The following is a 25,175-nucleotide window of genomic DNA, read 5'->3' on the forward strand; positions in this document are numbered from 1 at the left end:
AGAGGAGTCTCAGGTCATTCTGGGTACCATAACACAAACCCGCAAGCTGCTGCAAACGGTGTCCTATCCAATACCAGGCATGGATAGCGTAGTAGTAGTCCTGGTGGTGGATCATAATGTATAGGCGTCGGATGGTGACTTGTGGAAATTGTCTCAATCTTTATTCTCGGCCTATACCAGCCATTCTTCCGATTGGCAATTTGTTCATCCAAAATGTCAAGCTTGTTCATACTTTCGGTTATATGGGACATGTTGCTTTGAATATGTAAACAAAATCACAATGTCACAACGTAAATGTTGTTTTACGAATAATCAAATTCTATGGTAACAAAAAGAACACTCATAAAGCATGAAATCATTGTCATCTTGGCAATGGCATCGTTAGATTTTATTTTTTTAAACGATAGTGCCGGGACTTACATCTCGCCACGCATAATACCGGTCGTCACTACATACCACAGCCACAAAGTCATAAACGCCGCCTATTTCTATAATTTATCTTTTTAAAATGTGATTTTAAACCTAACCACACTGTTAACCGTATGCCTAGCCTTAAATTAAGACCAAAATCACATTTTCGTGTTCATGAATCTTTAAGATATAGCCAATTTTGACTTTCTGTATGTGGTAATTATTGACAACACAATGCGCGTACTCTACAGTTCAACCAACCTTGAGTCAATGATTAGCTGTTTCTTGTGTCTGATTGGTCTTCTCTTTGTAGCGTCAAGTGCCTGTTAAATTTTTATTGGGTTATTGGATTGTCAATCGTGGTATATCCACATGTTGTGTTGTTTGGTTGGAGCCTTCTCCTACCCTTTCTCTCTGTCGCGGCGCTGCGTTGGAGCCGCTGTCCCTGGTCTGGCACGTTCCCTTACATTTTTGTGTTCAATTTGATGCCCCCTTTTTTTTTTTGATTGGACAATTTGCGACGGCATTTAAAATACCTACACGGGCATCTCCATACCGGTGTTTATTTTTTTTTTTAATAAGCGTTCGTCAAATATACCCATTATCCTGTAAAATGGCGGTGTTAAGCGGGTCGTCTGGGCCGGTTGCCCGGCTTGAGGGCCGTGAATTCGAATACTTGATGAAAAAGCGCTCGGTGACTATCGGGAGGAACTCGTCTCAGGGCTCCGTGGATGTGAGCATGGGTCATTCCAGTTTTATTTCTCGAAGACATCTCGAAATATTCACTGTTAGTGACGATAGCACTGGTGGTGGAGACTTCTACTTGCGATGCCTCGGCAAAAATGGGGTGTTCGTGGATGGAGTTTTCCTCAGACGGGGTGCCCCTCCTCTACAACTACCACGAATGTAAGTTCAATATGTATTTGTGTTTATAATAACTAGTTAGCTATCTTATCTTTTGAATTACCACAATGCACGTGCTGTTGCAGCAAGACTAATGGGTAGTGTTTGCCATGCAGGTTCATCTTTGTTAGCAAATTAACGTCAACTCCAGACATTGTTTGTTAGATACTAGAAGCTACATGTTATGAACTGCCCTCCATTGTCATAAAATATCTTCTGAATTAAGACAGCCAAATGTAGCTAGCGATATTTGAACTTGATTCTACAGCACACTGTCTGTCGGCCAGCTTTCAGTTGATTTGCTATCACATAGTGGGTTATTATTGTAACTAGCTAGCTGTGGACTTGGTCATACAGGTAAACAATGTCATAGTTCTGTGCAAGTGTTTTGTTAGTCAGATGGATATGATCGATGTTTATATTTAAGTTTGTGGATGGCTACGTTACTTGTAGGCCTGTATCTTTATAACATGTGTGCTGTGCATCACTAGGCCATCACTCAATGGAACATTTCTGATACGGGTCATTACGGGTCAGCTTTGCACAACTCGGAAGACGCATGTTTTGGTTCAGTTTCCTACATTAACAAAATTATAATGGCAGGTCACAAATGCCAATGCTAACTTTACAATACATAAGAAATAGTATTCTCAAAATATTCACTGACCATTATTTTCCTCTTGCCATCACGGTAACGTTACTCTATTCTCTTAGACCGATTTGAATTCCGTAATACTAAAAAGAGATTATATTTCTATGCCAAATTCCAGGTATACGTAGTTTGTTTTGTCAGATTTGCCCCATTTTTATTCTAAAGAAACTTGCAAGGAACAAAATACACTCCAATTCAACCATTACATCTGAAGACAACCCTGTATTTAATTAGGAAAAGTCACTATTGTGCCGTAATCCACTTTTGAATGTTGATATTTGATGCATAATTCACAACACAATTTAGTGGGCTGCTGGGGCTCATTCATTGGTCAGTTGCCTCAGTGACATACAAACACAAAGCTGCATTCTTAAAGCAGCAGTCAGCAGTTGAAACAATAACAAAGCGGCCTCCCCAACCCTGTTTCGGTTAAAAGGCTACGGGATGGGGCTGGAGAAATGTAACCACTCTCAAATTCATATATAGAGCTATGGATGCAAGGACTGACCATCCAAAATGATAGTTTTAAACATGTTTTGAGGCTATGGGTGTGTTCATATATTCACTCTGGAGTGCCAGAGTGCGCACAAATTCAGAGCGTTGTCAGCGCACACTGGGCGCTCTGCCCAAGGAGTGGGGTTGATCCAAGCGTTCTGACCTCACAACATCAGTCAATCACCCAAGCTAACTGGCTAAAGTTGGCTAACTCGCTAGCTACTTCCAGACACAAATGAGAGAACACATCACTCTGACCATTTCTATTGCCCTAGCAGAGCTGGTTAGGCTGTTTGTTATCTAGAGCGTTGGTGACTAACTGTGCTGCTGGCAACAATTCTATTTTTTTTGCCAACGTTTACTGACAGGTCATATTCAACTAGTGTTGCACTGTTTGTAAATTCATCAGTTATTCTGCGCTCTGGTACACTCAGATGAGAGTGCTCTGAAATCAGCATAGTAAGCCAGAGTGAATTTACGAATGCACCCTATATAGTGTTTACTTTGACAAACATTGGAGTAAAACATGTTTATATTTTGGGTAGTGATGGGGTACGACATGAGACAAGTTATATTATTCAAGAATCAGTGGGGTACATATAATTCATTTATACATCCAAAAATGGATGTAGCAACTGCTCATTGCCTCTTTAATCTCTTACATCTAGACGTTCCGCTAGCGGAACACCTGCTCCAATATCCAATGATAGGCGTGGCGCGAATTACAAATTCCTCAAAAATACAAAAACTTCAATTTTTCAAACATATGACTATTTCACAGCATTTTAAAGACAAGACTCTCCTTTATCTAACCACACTGTCCGATTTCAAAAAGGCTTTAACCTTTGATGATCTTCATCAGATGACAACCCTAGGACATTGTTATACAATGCATGCATGTTTTGTTCAATCAAGTTCATATTTATATCAAAAACCAGCTTTTTACATTAGCATGTGACGTTCAGAACTAGCATCCCCCCCCCCCGCACATCCGGTGAATTTACTAAATTACTCACGATAAACGTTCACAAAAAACATAACAATTATTTTAAGAATTATAGATACAGAACTCCTCTATGCACTCGATATGTCCGATTTTAAAATAGCTTTTCGGTGAAAGCACATTTTGCAATATTCTCAGTAGATAGCCCAGCCATCACGGCTAGCCATTTAGACACCGACCAAGTTTAGCCCTGATCAAACTCCGATTTACTATTACAAAAGTTTCATTACCTTTGTTGTCTTCGTCAGAATGCACTCCCAGGACTGCTACTTCAATAACAAATGTTGGTTTGGTCCAAAATAATCCATCGTTATATCCGAATAGCGGCGTTTTGTTCGTGCGTTCCAGACACTATCCGAAATGGTAAATCAGGGTCGCGAGCATGGCGCAATTCGTGACAAAAGATTTCTAAATATTCCATTACCGTACTTCGAAGCATGTCAACCGCTGTTTAAAATCCATTTTTATGCCATTTTTCTCGTAAAAAAGCGATAATATTCCGCCCGGGAATCTCCGTTTAGCTAAACAGAGGAAAGTAAACAAAGCTTTCGGTCGACGCGGGCACGAGCCTGAGTCTCACAGTACTGTAACCAGCCACTACCCAAACGCGCTACTTTGTTTCAACCAGAGCCTGCAAAGCCACGATTCAGCATTTTGCCGCCTTCTGAGAGTCCATGTGAGCCGTAGAAAGTGTCACGTAAGAGCAGAGATCCCCTGTAATTGATAGAGATAATCAACAAGGCCAAGAAATGGTCAGACAGGGTACTTCCTGTACAGAATCTTCTCAGGTTTTGGCCTGCCAAATGAGTTCTGTTATACTCAGACACCATTCAAACAGTTTTAGAAACTTTGGAGTGTTTTCTATCCAAAGCTAATAATTATATGCATATTCTAGTTTCTGGGCAGGAGTACTAATCAGATTAAATCGGGTACGTTTTTTATCCGTCCGTGAAAATACTGCCCCCTAGCCATAACAGGTTAAGGAAATAAATAGGCCATGGTGGCGAAGTAATTACAATATAGCAATTAAACACTGGAATGGTAGATCTGCAGAAGATGAATGTGCAAGTAGAGATACTGGGGTGCAAAGGAGCAAGATAAATACAGTATGGGGATGAGGTAGGTAGATGGGCTGTTTACAGATCGGCTATGTGCAGTGATCTGTGAGCTGCTCTGACAGCTGGTGCTTAAAGCTAGTGAAGGAGATATGAGTCTCCAGCTTCAGAAATCTTTGCAGTTCATTCAAGTCATTGGCAGCAGAGAACTGGAAGGAAAGACGACCAAAGGAGGAATTGGTTTTGGGGGTGACCAGTGAGATAAACCAGCTGGAGCGCGTGCTACGAGTGGGTGCTGCTATGGTGACCAGTGAGCTGAGATAAGGCGGGGCTTTACCTAGCAGAGACTTGTAGATAACCTGTAGCCAGTGGGTTTGGCGCCGAGTATGAAGCGAGGGCCAACCAACGAGAGCGTACAGGTCGCAATGGTGGGTAGTGTATGGGGCTTTGGTGACAAAACGGATGGCACTGTGATAGACTGCCTCCAGTTTGTTGAGTAGAGTGTTGGAGGCTATTTTATAGATGACATCACCGAAGTCGAGGATTGGTAGGATGGTCAGTTTTACGAGGGTATGTTTGGCAGCATGAGTGAAGGATGCTTTGTTGCGATATAGGAAGCCGATTCTAGATTTAATTTTTGATTGGAAATGCTTAATGTGAGTCTGGAAGGAGAGTTTACAGTCTAACCAGACACCCAGGTATTTGTAATTGTCCACTGATTCTAAGTCAGAGCCATCCAGAGTAGTGATGCTGGATGGGCGAGCCGGTGCGGACAGTGATCGATTGAATAGCATGCATTTAGTTTTACTTGCATTTAAGAGCAGTTGGAGGCCACGGAAGGAGAGTTGTATGGCATTGAAGCGCGTCTGGAGGTTAGTTAACACAATGTCCAAAGAAGGGCCAGAAGTATACAGAATGGTGTCGTCTGTGTAGAGGTGGATCAGAGAATCACCAGCATTGATGTATAGAGAGAAGAAACTCGGCCATGAGTATTGTACCCTGTGGTACCCCCATAGAGACTGCCAGAGTTCCGGACAACAGGCCCTCTGATTTGACACACTGAACTCTATCAGAGAAGTAGTTGGTGAACCAGGCGAGGCAATCATTTGAGAAACCAAGGCTGTCGAGTCTGCCAATAAGATTGTGGTGATTGACAGAGTCAAAAGCCTTGGCCAGGTTGATGAATACGGCTGCACAGTAATGTCTCTTATCGATGGCGGTTATGATGTCATTTAGGACCTTGAGCATGGCTGAGGTGCACCCATGACCAGCTCTGAAACCAGATTGCATAGCGGAGAAAGTATGGTGGGATTCGAAATGGTCAGTAATCTGTTTGTTAACTTGGCTTTCGAAGACCTTAGAAAGACAGGGTAGGATAGATATAGGTCTGTAGCAGTTTGGGTCTCGAGTGTCACCCCCTTTGAAGAGGGGGATGACCGCGGCAGCTTTCCAATCTTTGGGAATCTCAGACGATATGAAAGAGGTTGAACGGGCTAGTAATAGGGGTTGCATCAATTTTGGCAGATAATTTTAGAAAGAGAGGGTCTAATAGTCTAGCCCGGGCAGATTATGTCAGTATTCCAGTCGTAGAGGATCGGCAGGGTTCCGTGCACCGTACCGGCAGTAGTAGGGGTCTGGATATTGTAGCCCAGGAGTGGGCTTCGATGGTAGCACAGGAGCCCTGGCCGGGCTAGCTTCAGGCTAATTGGTGCTTGCTCCGGGATGGAAAAGCTAGCCAGGAGTAGTCACCCGGGATTGCGGTTAGCTAGTTGCTAAGACCCAGATGAAAATGTTCAGAGTTTGCGGTAGGAATCCGGGTATATGGGGGGGGGGGAATAATAGGTCCGTTATGCTCTGGTTTGAGTCACGTTGTTTGAACTGGTGAGAGCATTCCGAGCTAAAGGTTAGCTGATGACCGTTAGCAATGGTAGGTAGTTAGCTGGCTAGCTTCAATTGAGGGATTCCAGATCCGAAGTAAATATAAATACTTTAGATGAAAAAATCAGATCCACGCCACATTGGGTGATGCGGGTTGCAGGAGAGTATTTAGAATTTGAGGTTTAGGAAAATATTTTTTAAAAGATATGCGAAGAAAAAGATGTAAACAGATATATATACAAGGGACAGGACAAGGACAAAGACGTCTGACTGCTACGCCATTTTAGATTATAATCTGCAGGGATGATGATTATCTTGGGCAAAAAAGTTATTTTTTTTTAAATAGAGAAGACTTCTTGTCTCTGCTGCCCTGAGCTTGGATACTTTTGGATCTTTTGAGGGTCCATTGCGTTCTACCTCCTGGCATAACATGGCAACTGCATTTGCTTTTACAAAATGTTTGGTCTCATTGAGCAAGGAGGGAAATTGGCAAAGGAGCCTGAATGTTAAAATGCATTGAGGCTGTGGGAAAACTCAGCTCTTTGCAAAATGACTTGGGATTTCCATGCAAGCTTATCCTCTTAACCAAGCTTCTTTTGTTGTTGAAAACATTCAAGTATGAATTGATTGAAGCAGATGGTAGACAAAATAATATTTGTCTGGTAGGGGGGTGGGTTTTGTGGTCTAGTGGAATTCTTTACCTCAGGTAGTTGGGATTGGGGGTCTGGTGGCAAAAATAATTCTGTTTGTATGCGTCTGTGCCTGACTGACCGAGGATCAGTGAGCCCCCATCAGTGAGCCATGTGAGTGTGCTGCTGAGCACAATGTTGATAGTGCTGTTCTTGCTATTAGGTGATTTTTATTTTTTTTCTTCCCCTCAACAGCAGGAACAACACCATCAGTGGTCAGAACCAAGTAATATCAGGATGTAAGATGGCACATAAACCCAACAACTTCAATGACTAATTTCTCTGAACTAGAGGTCGACCGATTATGATTTTTCAACGCCGATACCGATTATTGGAGGACCAAAAAAAGCTGCTGCCGATTTTTTTATATATGTGTGTGTGTAATAAATGACAATTATAACAATACTGAATGAACAATGAACACTTATTTTAACTTAATATAATACATAAAATCTATTTAGTCTCAAACAAATAATGAAACATGTTCAATTTGGTTTAAATAATGCAAAAATAGTGTTGGAGAAGAAAGTAAAAGTGCAATATGTGCCATGTAAAAAAGCTAACGTTTAAGTTCCTTGCTCAGAACATGAGAACATATGAAAGCTGGTGCTTCCTTTTAACATGAGTCTTTAATATTCCCAGTTAAGAAGTTTTAGGTTGTAGTTATTATAGGACTTTCTCTCTATATCATTTGTATTTCATATACTATTAGATGTTCTTAAAGGCAGTTTAGTATTGCCAGCCTAATCTCGGGAGTTGATAGGCTTGAAGTCATAAACAGCGCTGTGCTTCAAGCATTGCTAAGAGCTGCTGTTTGAATGAATGCTTACGTGCCTGCTGCTGCCTACCACGGCTCAGTCAGGCTGCTCTATCAAATCATATACTTAATTATAATATAATAAACACACAAATACGAGCCTTAGGTCATTAATATGGTCAAATCCGGAAACTATCATTTCGAATACAAAACGTTTATTGTTTCAGTGAAATACGGAACCGTTCCGTATTTTATCGAACGGGTGGCAACCCTAAGTCTAAATATTACTGTTACATTGCACATCCTTCAATGTTATGTCATAATTATGTACAATTCTGGCAAATTAATTACGGTCTTTGTTAGGAAGAAATTGACTTTCAACAGTTCGCAACAAGCCAGCCGGCCCAAACTGCTGCATATACCCTGTCTCGCTTGCACTGAACGCAAGAGAAGTGACACAATTTCCCTAGTTAATATTGCCTGCTAACATGAATTTCTTTTAACTACATATGCAGGTTTAAAAATATATACTTGTGTATTGATTTTAAGAAAGGCATTGATGTTCATGGCTAGGTACGTTATTGCAACGATTGTGTTTTTTTTTTTTTGCGAATGCGCTTTTGTTAAATCATCACTTGTTTGGCGAAGTTGAAGTAGGCTGTGATTCGATAAATTAACAGGCACCGGATTGATTATATGCAACGCAGAGCAAGCTAGTTAACTACACATAGTTGATGATATTACTAGGTTAACAAGTGATTATGTGAAGATTGATAAAACATTTTTTAAATGTGTGTATATATAAGTTTAATGCTAGCTAGCAACTTACATTGGATCCTTGCAGTCACAAGGTCCTTTTGATGCTGCGCTCGCGTAACAGGTGTTCAGCCTGCCACGCAGCCTCCTCGTGGATTGCAATGTAATCGGCGTCCAAAAAGGCCAATTACCGATTGTTATGAACACTTGAAATCGGCCCTAATCAATCGGCCATGCCTTTACTCTGAACATCACCAAATTCACTGAGGATACATTACATAGGATGAAGAAACAATACGCCGATCCTTAGCCCCTTACTACATGGAGAACAAATACTGTATACTCGTTGTTGAGTGGGATCTGCATGGGGGTGTGTGTGTGTGAGGGGGGGGGGGGGGGGTCCTTGGTGGCTTTAGACCATTTCTTTGGATTCTTCATGTCTAACTCATTGTTAGAAAAAGTTTGATCCAAATCTTTGGTGCTATATTTATTGAATATTATATTAATCTTATAAATTAAAATGGCCAGTTGGGTTCAATCGATTAGCTCAATGTTGCAGGAATGCTAATCTTATCTGTTTCTATCAGAAACGATTTCAGAACAATCTGAGATGGTGGGTGTCAATCCTCTTTCTTGTGCTTTTTTGAGTTTGAGCGATCCAAGGACATCATTAGGCCTATTGAATATTGCTACCTGCCTCTACCATCAGGGATGCAAACTAGTCACCTTTTGGCGAAATTTGTTGTTTTGAATCCAAAATAGGTGACCTACGTGATTCGTATAGATCCAATGATAAAAATTTGTGGGGAGGGGGGGTTGGATCACTACTGGCTGTAAGGGAACGAGTGATGCAAGTTTGGAGCAATACTGGCTGTATCCAAGCCTCAGCCAATCGTTGTTATAACAACAGAAGAAAGAGACTAGTTACAGCATCAGCGAGCGCTCTGGAAAGGCAGCTTGCCAGTTACAGCAGCGCATCCCCTGAACCATAACGAAGAGGTAACGTTAGATGAGAAGCCTGACCATGGAGACGGGGCTGAGAAGGTGATGAAGCGTACTTCATGAGCTGTAACCGAAAAACGAATTGCATTTGGAAAGTTTGTGGTGAGGGAGAAAGTCTGGTGGAACAGGTATTAGCATTAAGTATCTTGCCAGCTGGATCGAATTCTCAGTTAGCTAGCCAGAGAAATGTTGAGCAACATTAGCCAACTTATCTGATCAAATAATTGAGTTTATGGTGTGAAAATGAGCTTGCTAATAAAGTAGACAGCTAACGTTACAACACAAATGACTAACGTTAGTAACCTAACCAATTCTCTATAGTATTAACTAGAGGTCGACCGATTAATCGGAATGGCCGATTTTAATTAGGGCCGATTTCAAGTTTTCATAACCATCGTTAATTTTGGACACCGATTTGCCGAATTTGTTATTTACATTTTTCTTTTATTTATATATATATATATATATATATATATATATATATATATATATATATATATATATATATATATATATATATATATATATATTACATGTTTGAAATATATATATTTTTTTAAACTAGGCAAGTCAGTTAAGAACACATTCTTATTTTCAATGACGGCCTAGGAACGGTGGGTTAACTGCCTTGTTCAGGGGCAGAACGACATATTTTTACCTTGTCAGCTCAGGGATTCGTTTTTGCAACCTTCTGGTTACTTGTCCAACGCTCTAACCACCTGCCTTACATTGCACTCCACGTGGAGCCTGCATGACAGGCTGACTACCTGTTACACGAGGGCAGCAAGAAGCCAAGGTAAGTTGCTAGCTAGCATTAAACTTATCTGATAAAAAACAATCAATCTTAACATAATCACTAGTTAAACTAGTAATATCATCAACCATGTGTAGTTATCTAGCGTGTCTTGCGTTGCATATAATCGATGCGGTGCCTGTTAATTTCTCATTGAATCACAGCCTACTTCGACAAACGGGTGATGATTTAACAAGCGCATTTGCAAAAAAAGCACTGTCTTTGCACTAATGTACCTAACCATAAACATCAATGCCTTTCTTTAAAATCAATACACAAGTATATATTTTTAAACCTGCGTATTTAGTTAATATTGCCTGCTAACGTGAATTTCTTATAACTAGGGAAATTGTCACTTCTCTTGCGTTCCGTGCAAGCAGTCAGGGTATATGCCGCAGTTTGGGCTGCCTGGCTCATTGCGAACTGTGTGAAGTTAATTTATTCCTAACAAAGGCCGTAATTAATTTGCCAGAATTGTACATAATTATGACATAACATTGAAGGTTGTACAATGTAACAGCAATATTTAGACTTAGAAATGGCATCCGTTAGATAAAATACGTAACGGTTCCGTATTTCACTGAAAGAATAAAAGTTTTGTTTTCGAAATGATAGTTTCCGGAATCTACGATTTTAATGACCGAAGGCTCGTATTTCTGTGTGTTATGTTATAATTAAGTATATGATTTGATAGAGCAGTCTGACTGAGTGATGGTAGGCACCAGCAGGCTCGTAAGCATTCATTCAAACAGCACTTTCGTGCGTTTTGCCAGCAGCTCTTCGCAATACTTCAAGCATTGCGCTGTTTATGACTTCAAGCCTATCAACTCCCGAGATTAGGCTGGTGTAACCGATGTGAAATGGCTAGCTAGTTAGCGGGGTGCGCACTAATAGCGTTTCAAACGTCACTCGCTCTGAGACTTGGAGTAGTTGTTCCCCTTGCTCTGCATGGGTAACGCTGCTTCTAGGGTGGCTGTTGTCGATGTGTTCCTGGTTCGAGCCCAGGTAGGAGCGAGGAGAGGGACGGAAGCTATACTGTTACACTGGCAATACTAAAGTGCCTATAAGAACATCCAATAGTCAAAGGTATATGAAATACAAATCGTATAGACAGAAATAGTCCTATAATAACTACAACCTAAAACTTCTTACCTGGGAATATTGAAGACTCATGTTAAAAGGAACCACCAACTTTCATATGTTTTCATGTTCTGAGCAAGGAACTTAAACGTTAGCTTTCTTACATTGCACATATTGCACTTTTACTTCTCCAACACTTTGTTTTTGCATTATTTAAACCAACTTGAACATGTTTCATTATTTATTTGAGGCTAAATTGATTTTATTGCTCTGTTAAAATAAGTGTTCATTCAGTATTGTTGTAATTGTCATTATTACAAATAAGTTAAGAAAATCGGCATCGGCGTTGAAAAATCATAATCGGTCGACCTCTAGTATTAACTTGAGGAACGGCAAGGAGTCGTATACCAGTTAACGTGTTCGTTGCTTACTGGACCCTGGCAATCTGTGTGAAATGTTAACTAGCTGAAGAACTAACCGCTATCTGTTAACTGTTTTTCCCTCTACAGTATGTGGTTAATTTTCAGAATGAGAGAATTGGGTAAAAATGAGGCGTTGCTTGTTAAACAAGTACATTCAGGGTGTGTAGCTGGAGCTGGGCCAGGTTTAAGCTGGATGCCACTATAGAGGTGAAAGGAACACCACACACTTTCCCTCTTTCTCACTTTTGCTGGCACATTGTAGAACAGATGTCCACAGGCAGTGTACAATGTAAGAATGTGCAGTGCAGCCCAAAGATATTGTTTTTGTTGTGTTGAACTTGACAGTAACACGTGTGAGGGGGAATTATAATTTTAACTCGGTGAACCATATTTTTACACACATGTAGCCTTGTGCACTTGATCAATGTCTATAGTGACCACTATAATAGAGCGAAAATAGAATGCCTGTTTGTTTCATTCTATTTCTACTTTAAAATGTTTTTTCCCCGTGTGTGTGTGGTCACAAGTGTTCTATTATAAAGGCTGTCATGGCTAACTGCAATATTAGTGTATTTTCTTTTTCTCAACTTGAGTGTCATTTGCAGTAAAGTCTAGGCAACAAATAACATTGGATTGCTTTCTTTACATTTTTTAGCTGCGAGTTAGGTTCACATTAACCACTATTTTACACAGAGACTGATCATATTCTATCATATTCTTTGTTGTTCAATTAGTTAACCTGCATTCCCCCCCCCCCCCAGCAGGGATGTTTTGCATGTTACAGTGCAAAATAAAAAGTGTCACCTTTTTGGGCCCTCACCAGTTTGCATCCCTGTACCATGCTGGTAACTAGTTTTGAAAAAACATGTTTTCCCACTAGACACTAGCAACATGTGGTCTGCATAATGAGGTCATCAACATCCCCCTATTTCATCAAATAATTTAGTTTCCCATGCTCTTTGTTGACAGGGGTATTACATTGGTCCTGAAAGGGTGTTGGAGTGCATATGCATAATTGAAGTGTCTGGCTTCACCAGGCTGGCTCCCAGCAGTTTTTCACCCTCTGAGTAGCAATGCTAATTTGAGACTTGGGTGTCTGGGACACTGTTCTCTCTGAATGTGCTCTATGCCAGCTCTGTTGGGGCTTGGCAACAAGTGCAGCAGCACCTGGCATCTGGACCAAAAGGAAGCAGGGCTGGCATAACAATCTGGGCCTCCATCTCTCTCTGGGGTGTGGTGATGGAGCCTGATCCTGCACTGATTGAACCTTGGCGTATATGGACATCTCCATTCTAGGCATGCACACTGCTTGTTGTTTACCCAACAATGAGAATGTGTGTTTGATTAGGCTACCACAGCCTATATTTAGCCTGAGCCCCTGGAAGCAACGTCAGCACAAGAACCGATTGCCAGGAGCTTCATAAAATGGGTTTCCATGACCGAGCAGCCTTACACAAGCCTAAGATCACCATGCGCAATGCCAAGCGTCTGGAGTGGTGTGAAGCTCGCCGCCATTGAGCAGTGGAAACTCGTTCTCTGGAGTGATGAATCACACTTCACCATCTGGCAGTCTGACGGACAAATCTGGGTTTGGTTGATGCCAGGAGAACACTACCTGCCCCAATGCATAGTGCCAACTGTAAACTTTGGTGGAGGAATAATGGTCCTGGGCTGTTTTTCATGGTTCGGGCTAGGCCCCTTAGTTCCAGTGAAGGGAGATCTTAATAAGCCCCTGTGTGTTTCAATGGCATAGGCTTAAAGGTAATTCAACACATCAGGTATCCACTTCCTGTCAGAATCTGTCTCAGGGTTTTGCCTGCCAAATGAGTTCTGTTATACTCACAGACACCATTCAAACAGTTTTAGAAACTTTAGAGTGTTTTCTATCCATATATAATAAGTATATGCATATTCTAGTTACTGGGTAGGATTAGTAACCAGATTAAATCGGGTACGTTTTTTTTATCCAGCCGTGAAAATACTGCCCCCTAGCCCCAACAGGTTAACGTTACAGCATACAATGACATTCTAGACTTCTGTGCTTCCATCTTTGTGGCAACAGTTTGGGGAAGGCCCTTTCTTGTTTCAGCATGACAATGCTCCCATGTACAATGAATGCGAGGTCCATATAGAAATTATTTGTCGATTGATGTGGAAGAACTTGACTGGCCTGCACAGAGCCCTGACCTCAACCCCATCGAACACCTTTGGGATGAATTGGAACGCCGACTGCGAAACCAGGCCTAATCACCCAACATCAGTGCCTGACCTCACTAATGCTTTTGTGGCTCAATAGAACCAAGTCCCCGCAGCAATGGTCCAACATCTAGTGGAAAGCCTTCCCAGAAGAGTGGAGGCTGTTATAGCAGCAAAAGGGGGACCAACTCCAAATTAATGTCCATGATTTTGGAATAAGATGTTCGATGAGCACATGTCCATATAATGTAGTGTATAATGAAGACATTACATACAAAATACTTTTTTATAGTTTACATATATTTAAAATCATTAACATGTAGTGTGTGGATGCTCAGAGGCCACATAGACTGGAAGATTGCATTACATTGTGTGGTAGGTGAATTTTAACCTTGTCTCTTTTTCTCTGCAGGTGCACTTTCAGGTTTCCCAGCACAAACATCAAGATCACATTCACAGCCCTGTCCAGTGGGAAGAGGGAGAAGCGTGAGGCACCTGAGTCTCCAGTAAAACCAGTCCACATCTCTCCGCTCACCATAAACATTCCAGACAACATCGCCCACCTCATGAGCCCCCTGCCCTCGCCCACAGGCACCATCAGGTACAGTAACAGTAGGCCTGGGCCTCAGTTAACCTTGAGATAACTTATTATCATACTGGCTTGGCGGCTAATGCTTAGTTTATTGAACTCAAGGGGAAGCTGTGAACCAGGCTCAGCTTGCAGCTTAGGTCACCTCCTAACCTACACATCTGTCCAACACAGATTTATTGTGTGTACTTGTTAAGCCTAGTCTGTGTGTAGCCATTGGCAGTCTTCACTTAGCTGCTGTGTGCGTGTTGACTGAAAATACATGCCGTAATTTCCGGACTATTGAGCGCACCTGAATATAAGCCGCACCCACTGAATAAAAAAAAAATATATATATATTTTGAACATAAATAAGCCGCACATGTCTATAAGCCGCAGGTGCCTACCGGTACATTGAAACAAATGAACTTTACACAGGCTTTAACGAAACACGGCTTGTAACAAAAATAAATTGGCTTTAACGAAACACGGCTTGTAACAAAAATAAAAAATTTGCAGTAAGCTTTAGTTGTCTTTTTGCACTGAGTCAATTCCTCACGCTGCTGTTTCCAACGTCTTATCATCGACTCATTAAGACCAAGCTCCCGTGCAGCAGCTCTATTTCCTTTTCCAACAGCCAGATCAATCGCCTTCAACTTGAAAGCTGCATCATATGCATTTCTCCGTGTCTTTGCCATGGTGAGGGTGACAAAATGACTATCGTAATCAGAATGATGGGAAGTTTGAGAGCGCTCGATTTAATCTAAACAGTAAACAAAAAAGTTGTTTGACCTTAACCCGTTCGGCAATTTCATTGGTCTAATGAAAGCTTCATGCCGCCCAAAAACTGAGCATGTCACAGAATGTTTTTTTTTTTTTGTTTTTTTTTATGAAAAAAAATTGAAAGCGGGAAAAATCCATATTAGCCGCGTCATTGTTTAAGCCGCGAGGTTCAAAGCGTGGGAAAGAAGTTGCGGCTTATAGTCCGGATATTACGGTAGCTTCTAGCAATGTTAATTTTGACAGCTGTTTCAGGTTTAATACCTTTTATTCTGTCACATTTTAGTCATTTCATCTTTTGTTAGTTATTATTAGTTGACTAAAACTCTGGGCAGTTTGTCTAGTTTAAGTCAGCCATTTAGGTCACATAGTAAGTGCATTTTTTCCCCCCGAGTTTTTAATTTAAATGTAATTTTTTTTAATTATGAATATTTAGGCTACCTCTAACTTCCATCATGTGCACATTCCTTGAAAATGGTGGAAATTGAGCTTTACAAAAATGCCAGGAGTATTACGGTACTACTAATATTCAACAAATGGCATTTGTTTTTTTCCATAGGGAAGGTTAGTTACAAGTGAAGTGTCCTGTAGGCTTGGGTGGTATACTGTATAACGGGGTATTTGGAAGAAGCCACAGGAGGATTTTTCAATACCGTCAACTATTCCTTTGAAGTTTCAATAAATTTGAATATTTGTAGCTACTTTTTATGATAATACCTGCAGTCAACTTGTGCATTACATTAGGAGATAAAGCATATTGCATTCTTTCAACCTGTCACATTATTTTACATGATGAAGCTTACCGTAGTTCCCCAGAATAGTTGAACCAGTCACGTGTTTGTAAGTAGCACAATTGGAGAAGGCCATCTGGTGAGTCCACAGCATTCTATATCGATCAGCGAGTCTCTGTTGTGCGGCGCACATGAGGTGTTGAAGCCATCAGATATCTTATAATGGCTTTCTGCCAGAAGTCAGAGCGCCTGATGAGTTCTGTACAGCTGCCATTTTCCCCCTGTGCTTTCTACTAGTCTTTTATTTATTTATTTTTTTTTCTCCCATCTGGTCCATGTACACGCGCTTGTCTTCCTTCGGAAAAGCATGCATCCCAACTTTGTTCATTTGCACAATTTCTCTCGTTCACTTTCGCTTGTAAATGTCCATACAGATCGAAAATGGCATTTTCTTTAACTTTATGAGCTGTATTTGCTGGTCTTTGTAATTAGTTTGTTTTGCTCGTTGGCATTTCGCAATTAGTTTGCTAATTTTGTTAGCATTCTGGTAAGAAGCCCAGTTGACTTTTCTTGTGTTTGTAGAGCCCTCTTGTGTGCTATGCTGGTAATACCGTAAATCCTGGAACAAGAGAACTGTATGACGACATAAATCTGTATACCGCCCAAGCCTACTGTCCTGGCTTCGCATCAGTTTAAAAGATTGAATAAGTGACTTAAGTGATCACCTGGGAACTGTGTGGGAGAGCCTGGCAGATCAACTCAATCAGACCGTGCAGCTCAAATATGTAATGAGAGGATTGAATGAAATATTCTGCACGCATGCATGCTTAGGATTGGACAAAACAGTTGAAAATGAGCTTCATGTCAAATGAAATGTCCATTAGTCTCGCGTGGAATTCTCTTGTTACATTTTCGTAGACTAAAATGAAAATTAATTTGTAATAGTTATAGTTTTTCCCAGTGCATGTCGTTATCGTAGTAATTTTAGACAGGAAAAATAGGTTGTTGACTAAATTAACACTGGCTTCTAAGGGTGTGAACTTTTTAAATGTAATTGGGATCCTTAATATTAGGTAACATTTTTAAATTCACATTGCAGTTGTCACCCAACATATTTTGTGTTATTGCTAAACTAGACGATAGGCTATATAGGCCTGGGGAAAGTTGTGTAAAGGTTGACTCAGAGATATGACTTAGCTGCAGAAAGTAAACTGCATAGTGGGTAAATATCCACAGCATCGAAGGGTGTTGAAGTGCTAGGCTCAACTTCTCAGCTGTTTTTTGTCCTCTTTCTGCCTGGTGGCCGACCTGCCTATCCTGTGTCCCTCCCCTCTCTCTCCGTCCCTCGCTAGCTCGCTATGAAAGATGCAAGTGTTTATATTCTCTTAAGTATGGTAACTAATCCAGGGCTCTACAGTGCGACCATTTTACTCGCATATGCGCCTAAATATATTTCTGTGCGACCTGGACATTTTTATTTAGGAGCGCCTGCAACATTTGAAGGATTTTCGCTTTATCTCAATTAAAGCAAGAATTAATTATAATATAATAAACACAGAAATATGAGCCTTAGGTCATTAATATGGTCAAATCCGGAAACTATCGTTTCGAAAACAAAACATTTATTCTTTCAGTGAAATACGGAACCATTCTGTCTTTTATCGAACGGGTGGCAAACCTAAGTCTAAATATTGCTGTTACATTGCACAACCTTCAATGTTATGTCATAATTATGTACAATTCTGGCAAATTAATTGCGGTCTTTGTTAGGAAGAAATGGTTTTGACACAGTTCGCAACAAGCCAGGCAGCCCAAACTGCTGCATATACCCCGACTCTGCTTACACTGAACGCAAGAGAAGTGACACAATTTCAGGCACCGCATTGATTTTATGCAACGCAGGACAAGCTAGTTAAACTAGTAATATCATTAACCGTGTGTAGTTAACTAGTGATTATGTTAAGATTGATAGTTTTTATAAGAACTTTAATGCTAGCTAGCAACTTACCATGGCTCCTTGCTGCCTGCACTCGCATAACAGGTGGTCAGCCTGCCATGCAGTCTCCTCGTGAATTGCAATATAATCAGTGTCCAAAAATGCCGATTACCGATCGTTATGAACACTTGAAATTGGACCTGATTAATCGGTCGACCTCTAGTGCTAATCCACCCATGAATTCCTACTAGCACATTGCACCGATGATGGAACTGCTCCAGATACATTGAAGAATGGAAAAAATATTGATGTTCTCATTTCATTCTAGCCAATCAGTGTTTATCTCCAGATTACTCATGTTTGCTTCTGCTAATGACAAATTGTTAAGCGTTTTATGCTGTTTTAACTCTCAACTTAATGCCTCATGAAACTATTTTAATCTCCTTTCAATATGGGTTAGATAATGTGAGGCTATTTGCATAGGTGGTGTGTACCAGTCTGACTGCAGGCTACTGCGGTAAAGGGTACAGATAAGCTGAGCCAATATATTTATTTTATTGGGGCCCCCTTTTCCTCAGAATAGCTTGGCTAATTATAAACCATCACTTGATTTCTAAAAAAGGAGCTGAGGTCATCAGTGCATCAATTAGGCAGTTTTGTTTGTAGCCTAAAAGTATTGCAGTATTCTTAGTCAGATAATTTGATATGTACTGTGTTGGTCATCATGCTGACAGAGACTTGGTGACTGACTAATGGTCTGGTCCTCTTCTTCCCCACAGTGCTGCCAACTCGTGCCCCTCCAGTCCCAGAGGAGCAGGCTTGTCCGGCTACAGGATGGGTCGCATCGTCAGCTCTGCAGAGCTACAGCTCATAAACGACAACTCCCAGTCAGAGAACGACAAGGAGGCCTCGGGAGGGGACAGCCCCAAGGTGAGCACCACATACAGAGAATCTCCATTGGACATGAATTTTAGTCTAAGGCTAGGCTTAAATTAGTCTGTGTCTGTGAATGCCCTTTTTAATTTAGTGGCAATCAGCAGTTGAAGCCATAAAGTGTTATCCCCACCACTGTTTTGGTAAAAAGCTGAGGGATGGGGCTGGAGAAATGTAACCACTCTCAAATTCATAGACAGAGCTATGGATGCAAGAATTGACCAACCATGATATCAATATAGTTTTAATGTTATGAGGGTGTACAGTGTTTGTTTACATTTACTTTGTTTTAGTGCTGAGTAGGGTTGCACATTTTGGGGAATATTCAGAGGTGGAAACTTTCTGTGGGAAGTAATGGGAATATATGGGAATTAACAGAAATATATGCAAATTAATACCACCTAAATGTAGATGTTTTTTTGCATTGGATATATTTACCATATCATATGGAGACAGAAACACACCTTTTACCTTATCATAAGTAGACATAATTGCAAATGGTTAAATCCTTCCAATAGAGAGAAATTCATAATTTTTTAACTTTAATTAAATGAGTAGACTCTTCACATGGAATTATTTCACTGAACAACAAAAGAGGAATATTGAATGATCCCCAATGATCCATCGCATCTCCCAAAAAAACGTTTTCAACATACATCTGTAAAATTAGAGTCTAGAAACTAAAGCTTTGGTTGTCTTCCTCTCAGGCTTCTGTCTTCTCCCTGGACCTCCTCAATGTCCACCTCTTGAACATCAGACTCTGAGGGCTCATCTTCACTGTCACTTTCCAACCTGGTTGAGAATGACTTGTCAGGCTCAAAAAGCCTCAAATTTGCCCCGATGGTCACCAATTTTTCAACCTTTGTATTGATCAGCCTGTCGCGTGCTTTGGTGTGTGTGTGCATGTGTTCCCAAACAAGGACCAGTTGCGATCTGAGATGGCTGATGTTGGTGGGATTTGGAGGATGATGGAGGCAGCAGGGGAAAGAGCCTCATATCCACAAAGTCCCTTCCACCAGGTGGCTGATGAGATATGTTGGCACGACTGCCATATTGCATCTCCATGCCAAAGCCCTTGCTTGGAAGTTTACTTCACCAGACTGCAAAGAACCTTGCCCTCATCAAGGCCAAGGTGGCGAGACACGGTAGTGATGACACCATAGGCCTTGTTGATCTCTGCACCCGACAGGATGCTCTTGCCAGCGTACTTGGGGTCCAACGTGTAGCTGCGGTGTGTATGGGCTTCAGGCAGAAGTCTTTACGCTTTTTGATGTATTTCAGAACTGCAGTTTCCTTTGCTTAGAGCAACAGTGAAGTGGGCAGGGCAGTACAGATTTCTTCTCTTACATCTGCAAGCAGAGTCTGAACATCAGACAGGATGCCGTTGTCTCCCTCAATCCGTGCAATGGTTACTATTTTAGTTTTCAGGAGTTTCAGGCTGCTTACCACTCTCTCCCAAAATACATCACCCAGGAGGATCCTCTTGATGGGGCTGTCCATATCGGCAGACTGTGATATGGCCATTTCTTGGAGAGACTCCTTCCCCTCCAGGAGACTGTAAAACATGATGACAACACCACCCCAACGGGTGTTGCTGGGCAGCTTCAATGTGGTGCTCTTATTCTTCTCACTTTGCTTGGTGAGGTAGATTGCTTCTATAACTTCATGACCCTTCACATACCTAACCCTTTCCTTGGCTCTTGTGTGTATCCATTGTTTTCAGTGCCATGATGTCCTTGAGGAGCAGATTCAGTGCATGAGCAGCACAGCCAATGGGTGTGATGTGAGGGTAGGACTCTACTTTAGACCAAGCAGCCTTCCATGTTCGTAGCATTGTCTGTCACCAGTGCAAATACCTTCTGTGGTCCAAGGTCATTGATGACTGCCTTCTGCTCAACAGCAATGTAGAGATGGGTGTGTCTGTTGTGCCTTGTGTCTGTGCTCTTGTATAATACTGGTTGAGGGGTGGAGATGTAGTTAATTATTCCTTGCCCACGAACATTCGACCACCCATCAGAGATGATTACAATAGTCTGCTTTCTCTATGATTTGCTTGACCTTCACTTGAACTCTGATCTCTGCATCCAGCAAATGAGTAGATAAAGCATGTCTGGTTGGAAGGGTGTATGCTGGGTGAAAAACATTCAGAAATCTCTTCCAATACACATTGCCTGTGAGCAGCAGTTGCATACACAGCTCGAGCAAGACATTAATCAGCATTTCTCTGACTACGTTCCTCCATTGAGTCAAAAAAAAAACTTCTGACTCCAGGAGGAATTGTGTTAAGGTTTCTGATTCATCATTTTCACCTCGAAATAGAAGTAGAGGGACTTTTGTCGAGGTTGCTTGTGATCGCTGAGGAAACTTTATGCACTTGGCCAGATGATTCTGCATCTTTGGTGCATCCTTCACATACGATTTGGCACAGTATTTGCAAATGTACACAGCTTTTCCTTCTACATTAGCTGCAGTGAAATGTCTCCACACATCAGATAGTGCCCATGGCATTTTCCTGTAAAGATGAGAGAGAAATGAGTAAAAAAAAATTAAATAAAAATACAATTCCATGTCTAGATAAATAGTTAAGCAGTTCGATTAAACAACTAATTTGTAAGATAAATGTTTTAAAATTAAATGTATATGGAAACAGGTGAATTAACACTCCTCAGTTAGCAGGCTCAAGCAAGCTAAAACCCACACGGTATCAAAAACTAACTAGCAGAAATTAACAAGTTAGAAATTATTTAAACACTTTGCTGTAGGCTACTATTTACTAGTTAACAAAAAATGTCTGTCATATAAAATATATTCACCCCACCCAGTATTGTAATCAAAACTTACCAGAAAGCATGTAGGGCCTGGCTCAGACAGTGCAGTAGTGGACTCAATAGCCTCTCATTAGTGTGCAAGATCTTGAGAATCAGCTGTACATGTGATGGAAGAATGCACTGTGCATGCAGAGGGTTGCAACTCCATTGAATTGGGGATAGTTTAACCAAAATATGCCACAAGGCCTAGAATTGCCTTGTGTATCCCTGAAAAAAGGTTCACTGTTATAAGCTAACTTAAAAAAAAATGAATATAAGCAAAATTCCCGGGCTTAACTTCCCATGGAAAATTTCCAGGAAGTTTCCGACCCTTTGCAACCCTAGTGCTGAGTGATAAGTGGTTTTTGGGGTTGTTTTGGTTCTATTATTAAAAAATAATCACGGTTTTGATAACGCATAGTGCATTTAATGACAAAAAAATGTATTATGTGGATTGAATGATGTAACAACACAGAATAAAACATTTAACAATAGTCCCATGATGGTAGTGACTGCCCATTACTGCACTTATTTACCATCATTTATTTACATTACTATTATAAATATTTCAGTTGTTGGGTATTTTACATTGTTTTATTTGACTTTTTTATTATTTAATTCCAAGTCATCTCATCTCTATAGAGCTGCTGTCTGACAAAATCAGTACTTTAATAGTTCTTAAGTAAATAATGCATACTTTTATGACTGCTGAATATCAACTATCAATCACTTAGATCATGTATTTTCAGGTAGAGATACCTCCCGAAGCAACTGCTCCTTATCTCTCGCGTGTCTTTTCTCCCTCTGTGTGCCCCACACAGACTGGACAAGTAGGCGTGAAATTGTTTATGGTCATGTTGGTTAATTACTGCGCTAATCTATGTAGAATATTGGCCTGTTGGAAACTACAACTCTACTCTATCACAGTTTGGACTTGATTTGATTTATCTCTATTGGTTTTAAAAAACCCAACATATTTGATGTTTCGGTTAATTGCTTAACACTACTTTGTTTACACACATTGAAGTAAAACAAGTTTATTTGGAGTCTGGATGGGGTATGACAGTTGAACTAAGCTCGAGGCATTTCTAAGTTATATTCTTCAAGAATCAATGGGTACTGCAACTGCAGATTGCCCTTTTAAATAAGTGCACACTTTAATTAATTGGAGAGGAAAAGTACATTTACATTTAAGTCATTTAGCAGACGCTCTTATCCAGAGCGACTTACAAATTGGTGCATTCACCTTATGATATCCAGTGGAACAACCACTTTACAATAGTGCATCTAAATCTATTAAGGGGGGGGGGGGTTAGAAGGATTACTTTATCCTATCCTAGGTATTCCTTAAAGAGGTGGGGTTTCAGGTGTCTCCGGAAGGTGGTGATTGACTCTGCTGTCCTGGCGTCGTGAGGGAGCTTGTTCCACCATTGGGGTGCCAGAGCAGCGAACAGTTTTGACTGGGCTGAGCGGGAACTGTGCTTCCGCAGAGGTAGGGGGGCCAGCAGGCCAGAGGTGGATGAACGCAGTGCCCTCGTTTGGGTGTAGGGCCTGATCAGAGCCTGAAGGTACGGAGGTGCCGTTCCCCTCACAGCTCCGTACGCAAGCACCATGGTCTTGTAGCGGATGCGAGCTTCAACTGGAAGCCAGTGGAGAGAGCGGAGGAGCGGGGTGACGTGAGAGAACTTGGGAAGGTTGAACACCAGACGGGCTGCGGCGTTCTGGATGAGTTGTAGGGGTTTAATGGCACAGGCAGGGAGCCCAGCCAACAGCGAGTTGCAGTAATCCAGACGGGAGATGACAAGTGCCTGGATTAGGACCTGCGCCGCTTCCTGTGTGAGGCAGGGTCGTACTCTGCGAATGTTGTGGAGCATGAACCTACAGGATCGGGTCACCGCCTTGATGTTAGTGGAGAACGACAGGGTGTTGTCCAGGGTCACGCCAAGGTTCTTAGCACTCTGGGAGGAGGACACAATGGAGTTGTCAACCGTGATGGCGAGATCATGGAACGGGCAGTCCTTCCCCGGGAGGAAGAGCAGCTCCGTCTTGCCGAGGTTCAGCTTGAGGTGGTGTTCCGTCATCCACACTGATATGTCTGCCAGACATGCAGAGATGCGATTCGCCACCTGGTTATCAGAAGGGGGAAAGGAGAAGATTGTGTGTCGTCTGCATAGCAATGATAGGAGAGACCATGTGAGGATATGACAGAGCCAAGTGACTTGGTGTATAGCGAGAAAACAAAACAAACCCATGATTTGTTGTCATCAACTTTAATTTGTCACATGCTTCATAGACTAACAGTGAAATGCTTACTTACGGATTATTTTCCAACAATGCAGAGTTAAAGATGAGATGAAAAATAATACACAAAATTGAGAGTGACACGAAGAATAAATACACAGTGGTTAACAAATAGAAATAGCATGGCTATACATATAGGGAGTACCTGTACCGAGCCAATGTGCAAGGGTATGAAGTAATTGAGGTAGCCATTTAATGTAGATACAGGTAGGGATAAAGTGACTAGGCAACAGGATAGATAATGGACAGTAGCAGCAAAAAAAGTTAGTGACTAAGTGCAAAAATGGGTAAATGCAGCTAGTCCTGGTAGCCATTTGATTAGCTATTTAGCAGTCTTGTTTAGATGTCTTGGGGGTAGACGCTGTTCAGGGTCCTGTTGATTTCAGACTTGGTACTGCTTGCTGTGCTGTAGCAGAGAGAACAGTCTGGCTTGGGTGGGTGGCTGTCTTTGACAATGCTTTGGGCCTTCCTCTGACACCGCCTGGCAGCACCGACCTGTAGCACGCGCTCCAGCAGGTATATCTCTCTGGTCACCCCTAAAGCCAACTCCTCCTTTGGTCGTCTCTCCTTCCAGTTCTCTGCTGCCAATGACTGGAACGAACTACAAAAATCTCTGAAACTGGAAACACTTATCTCCCTCACTAGCTTTAAGCACCAGCTATCAGAGCAGCTCCCAGATCACTGCACCTGTACATAGCCCATCTATAATTTAGCCCAAACTACTACCTCTTCCCCTACTGTATTTATTTATTTTATTTATTATTTTGCTCCTTTGCACCATATTATTTATATTTTAACTTTGAACTTTCTTCAAATTATAATTCTACCATTCCAGTGTTTTACTTGCTATACTTTATTTACTTTGCCACCATGGCCTTTTGTTGCCTTTACCTCCCTTATATCACATCATTTGCTCACATTGTATATAGTCTTATTTTTGTCTACTGTATCATTGATTGTATGTTGTTTTACTCCATGTGTAACTCTGTGTTTTTGTATGTTGTCGAACTGCTTTGCTTTATCTTGG

At 41.3% G+C, this 25,175-nt stretch overlaps 1 protein-coding gene across 1 annotated transcript in view; it reads left to right on the plus strand.

The window, feature by feature from the left end:
* The first annotated feature begins 815 nt into the window (after positions 1-815).
* The window catches only part of foxk2b (forkhead box K2b), a 35,027-nt gene continuing 10,667 nt past the window's right edge, over positions 816-25,175 (plus strand). The window contains exons 1-3 of the mRNA XM_014203447.3: positions 816-1,317; positions 14,505-14,693; positions 18,887-19,037. Coding sequence (XP_014058922.2) covers positions 1,025-1,317; positions 14,505-14,693; positions 18,887-19,037 — 633 coding nt within the window. The 5' untranslated portion in view covers positions 816-1,024. The remainder of the gene's footprint in view (positions 1,318-14,504; positions 14,694-18,886; positions 19,038-25,175) is intronic.

Source organism: Salmo salar, chromosome 06, assembly GCF_965601325.2.
Source record: "Salmo salar chromosome 06, fSalSal1, whole genome shotgun sequence".
In the NCBI taxonomy this organism is placed as follows: Eukaryota; Metazoa; Chordata; class Actinopteri; order Salmoniformes; family Salmonidae; genus Salmo; species Salmo salar.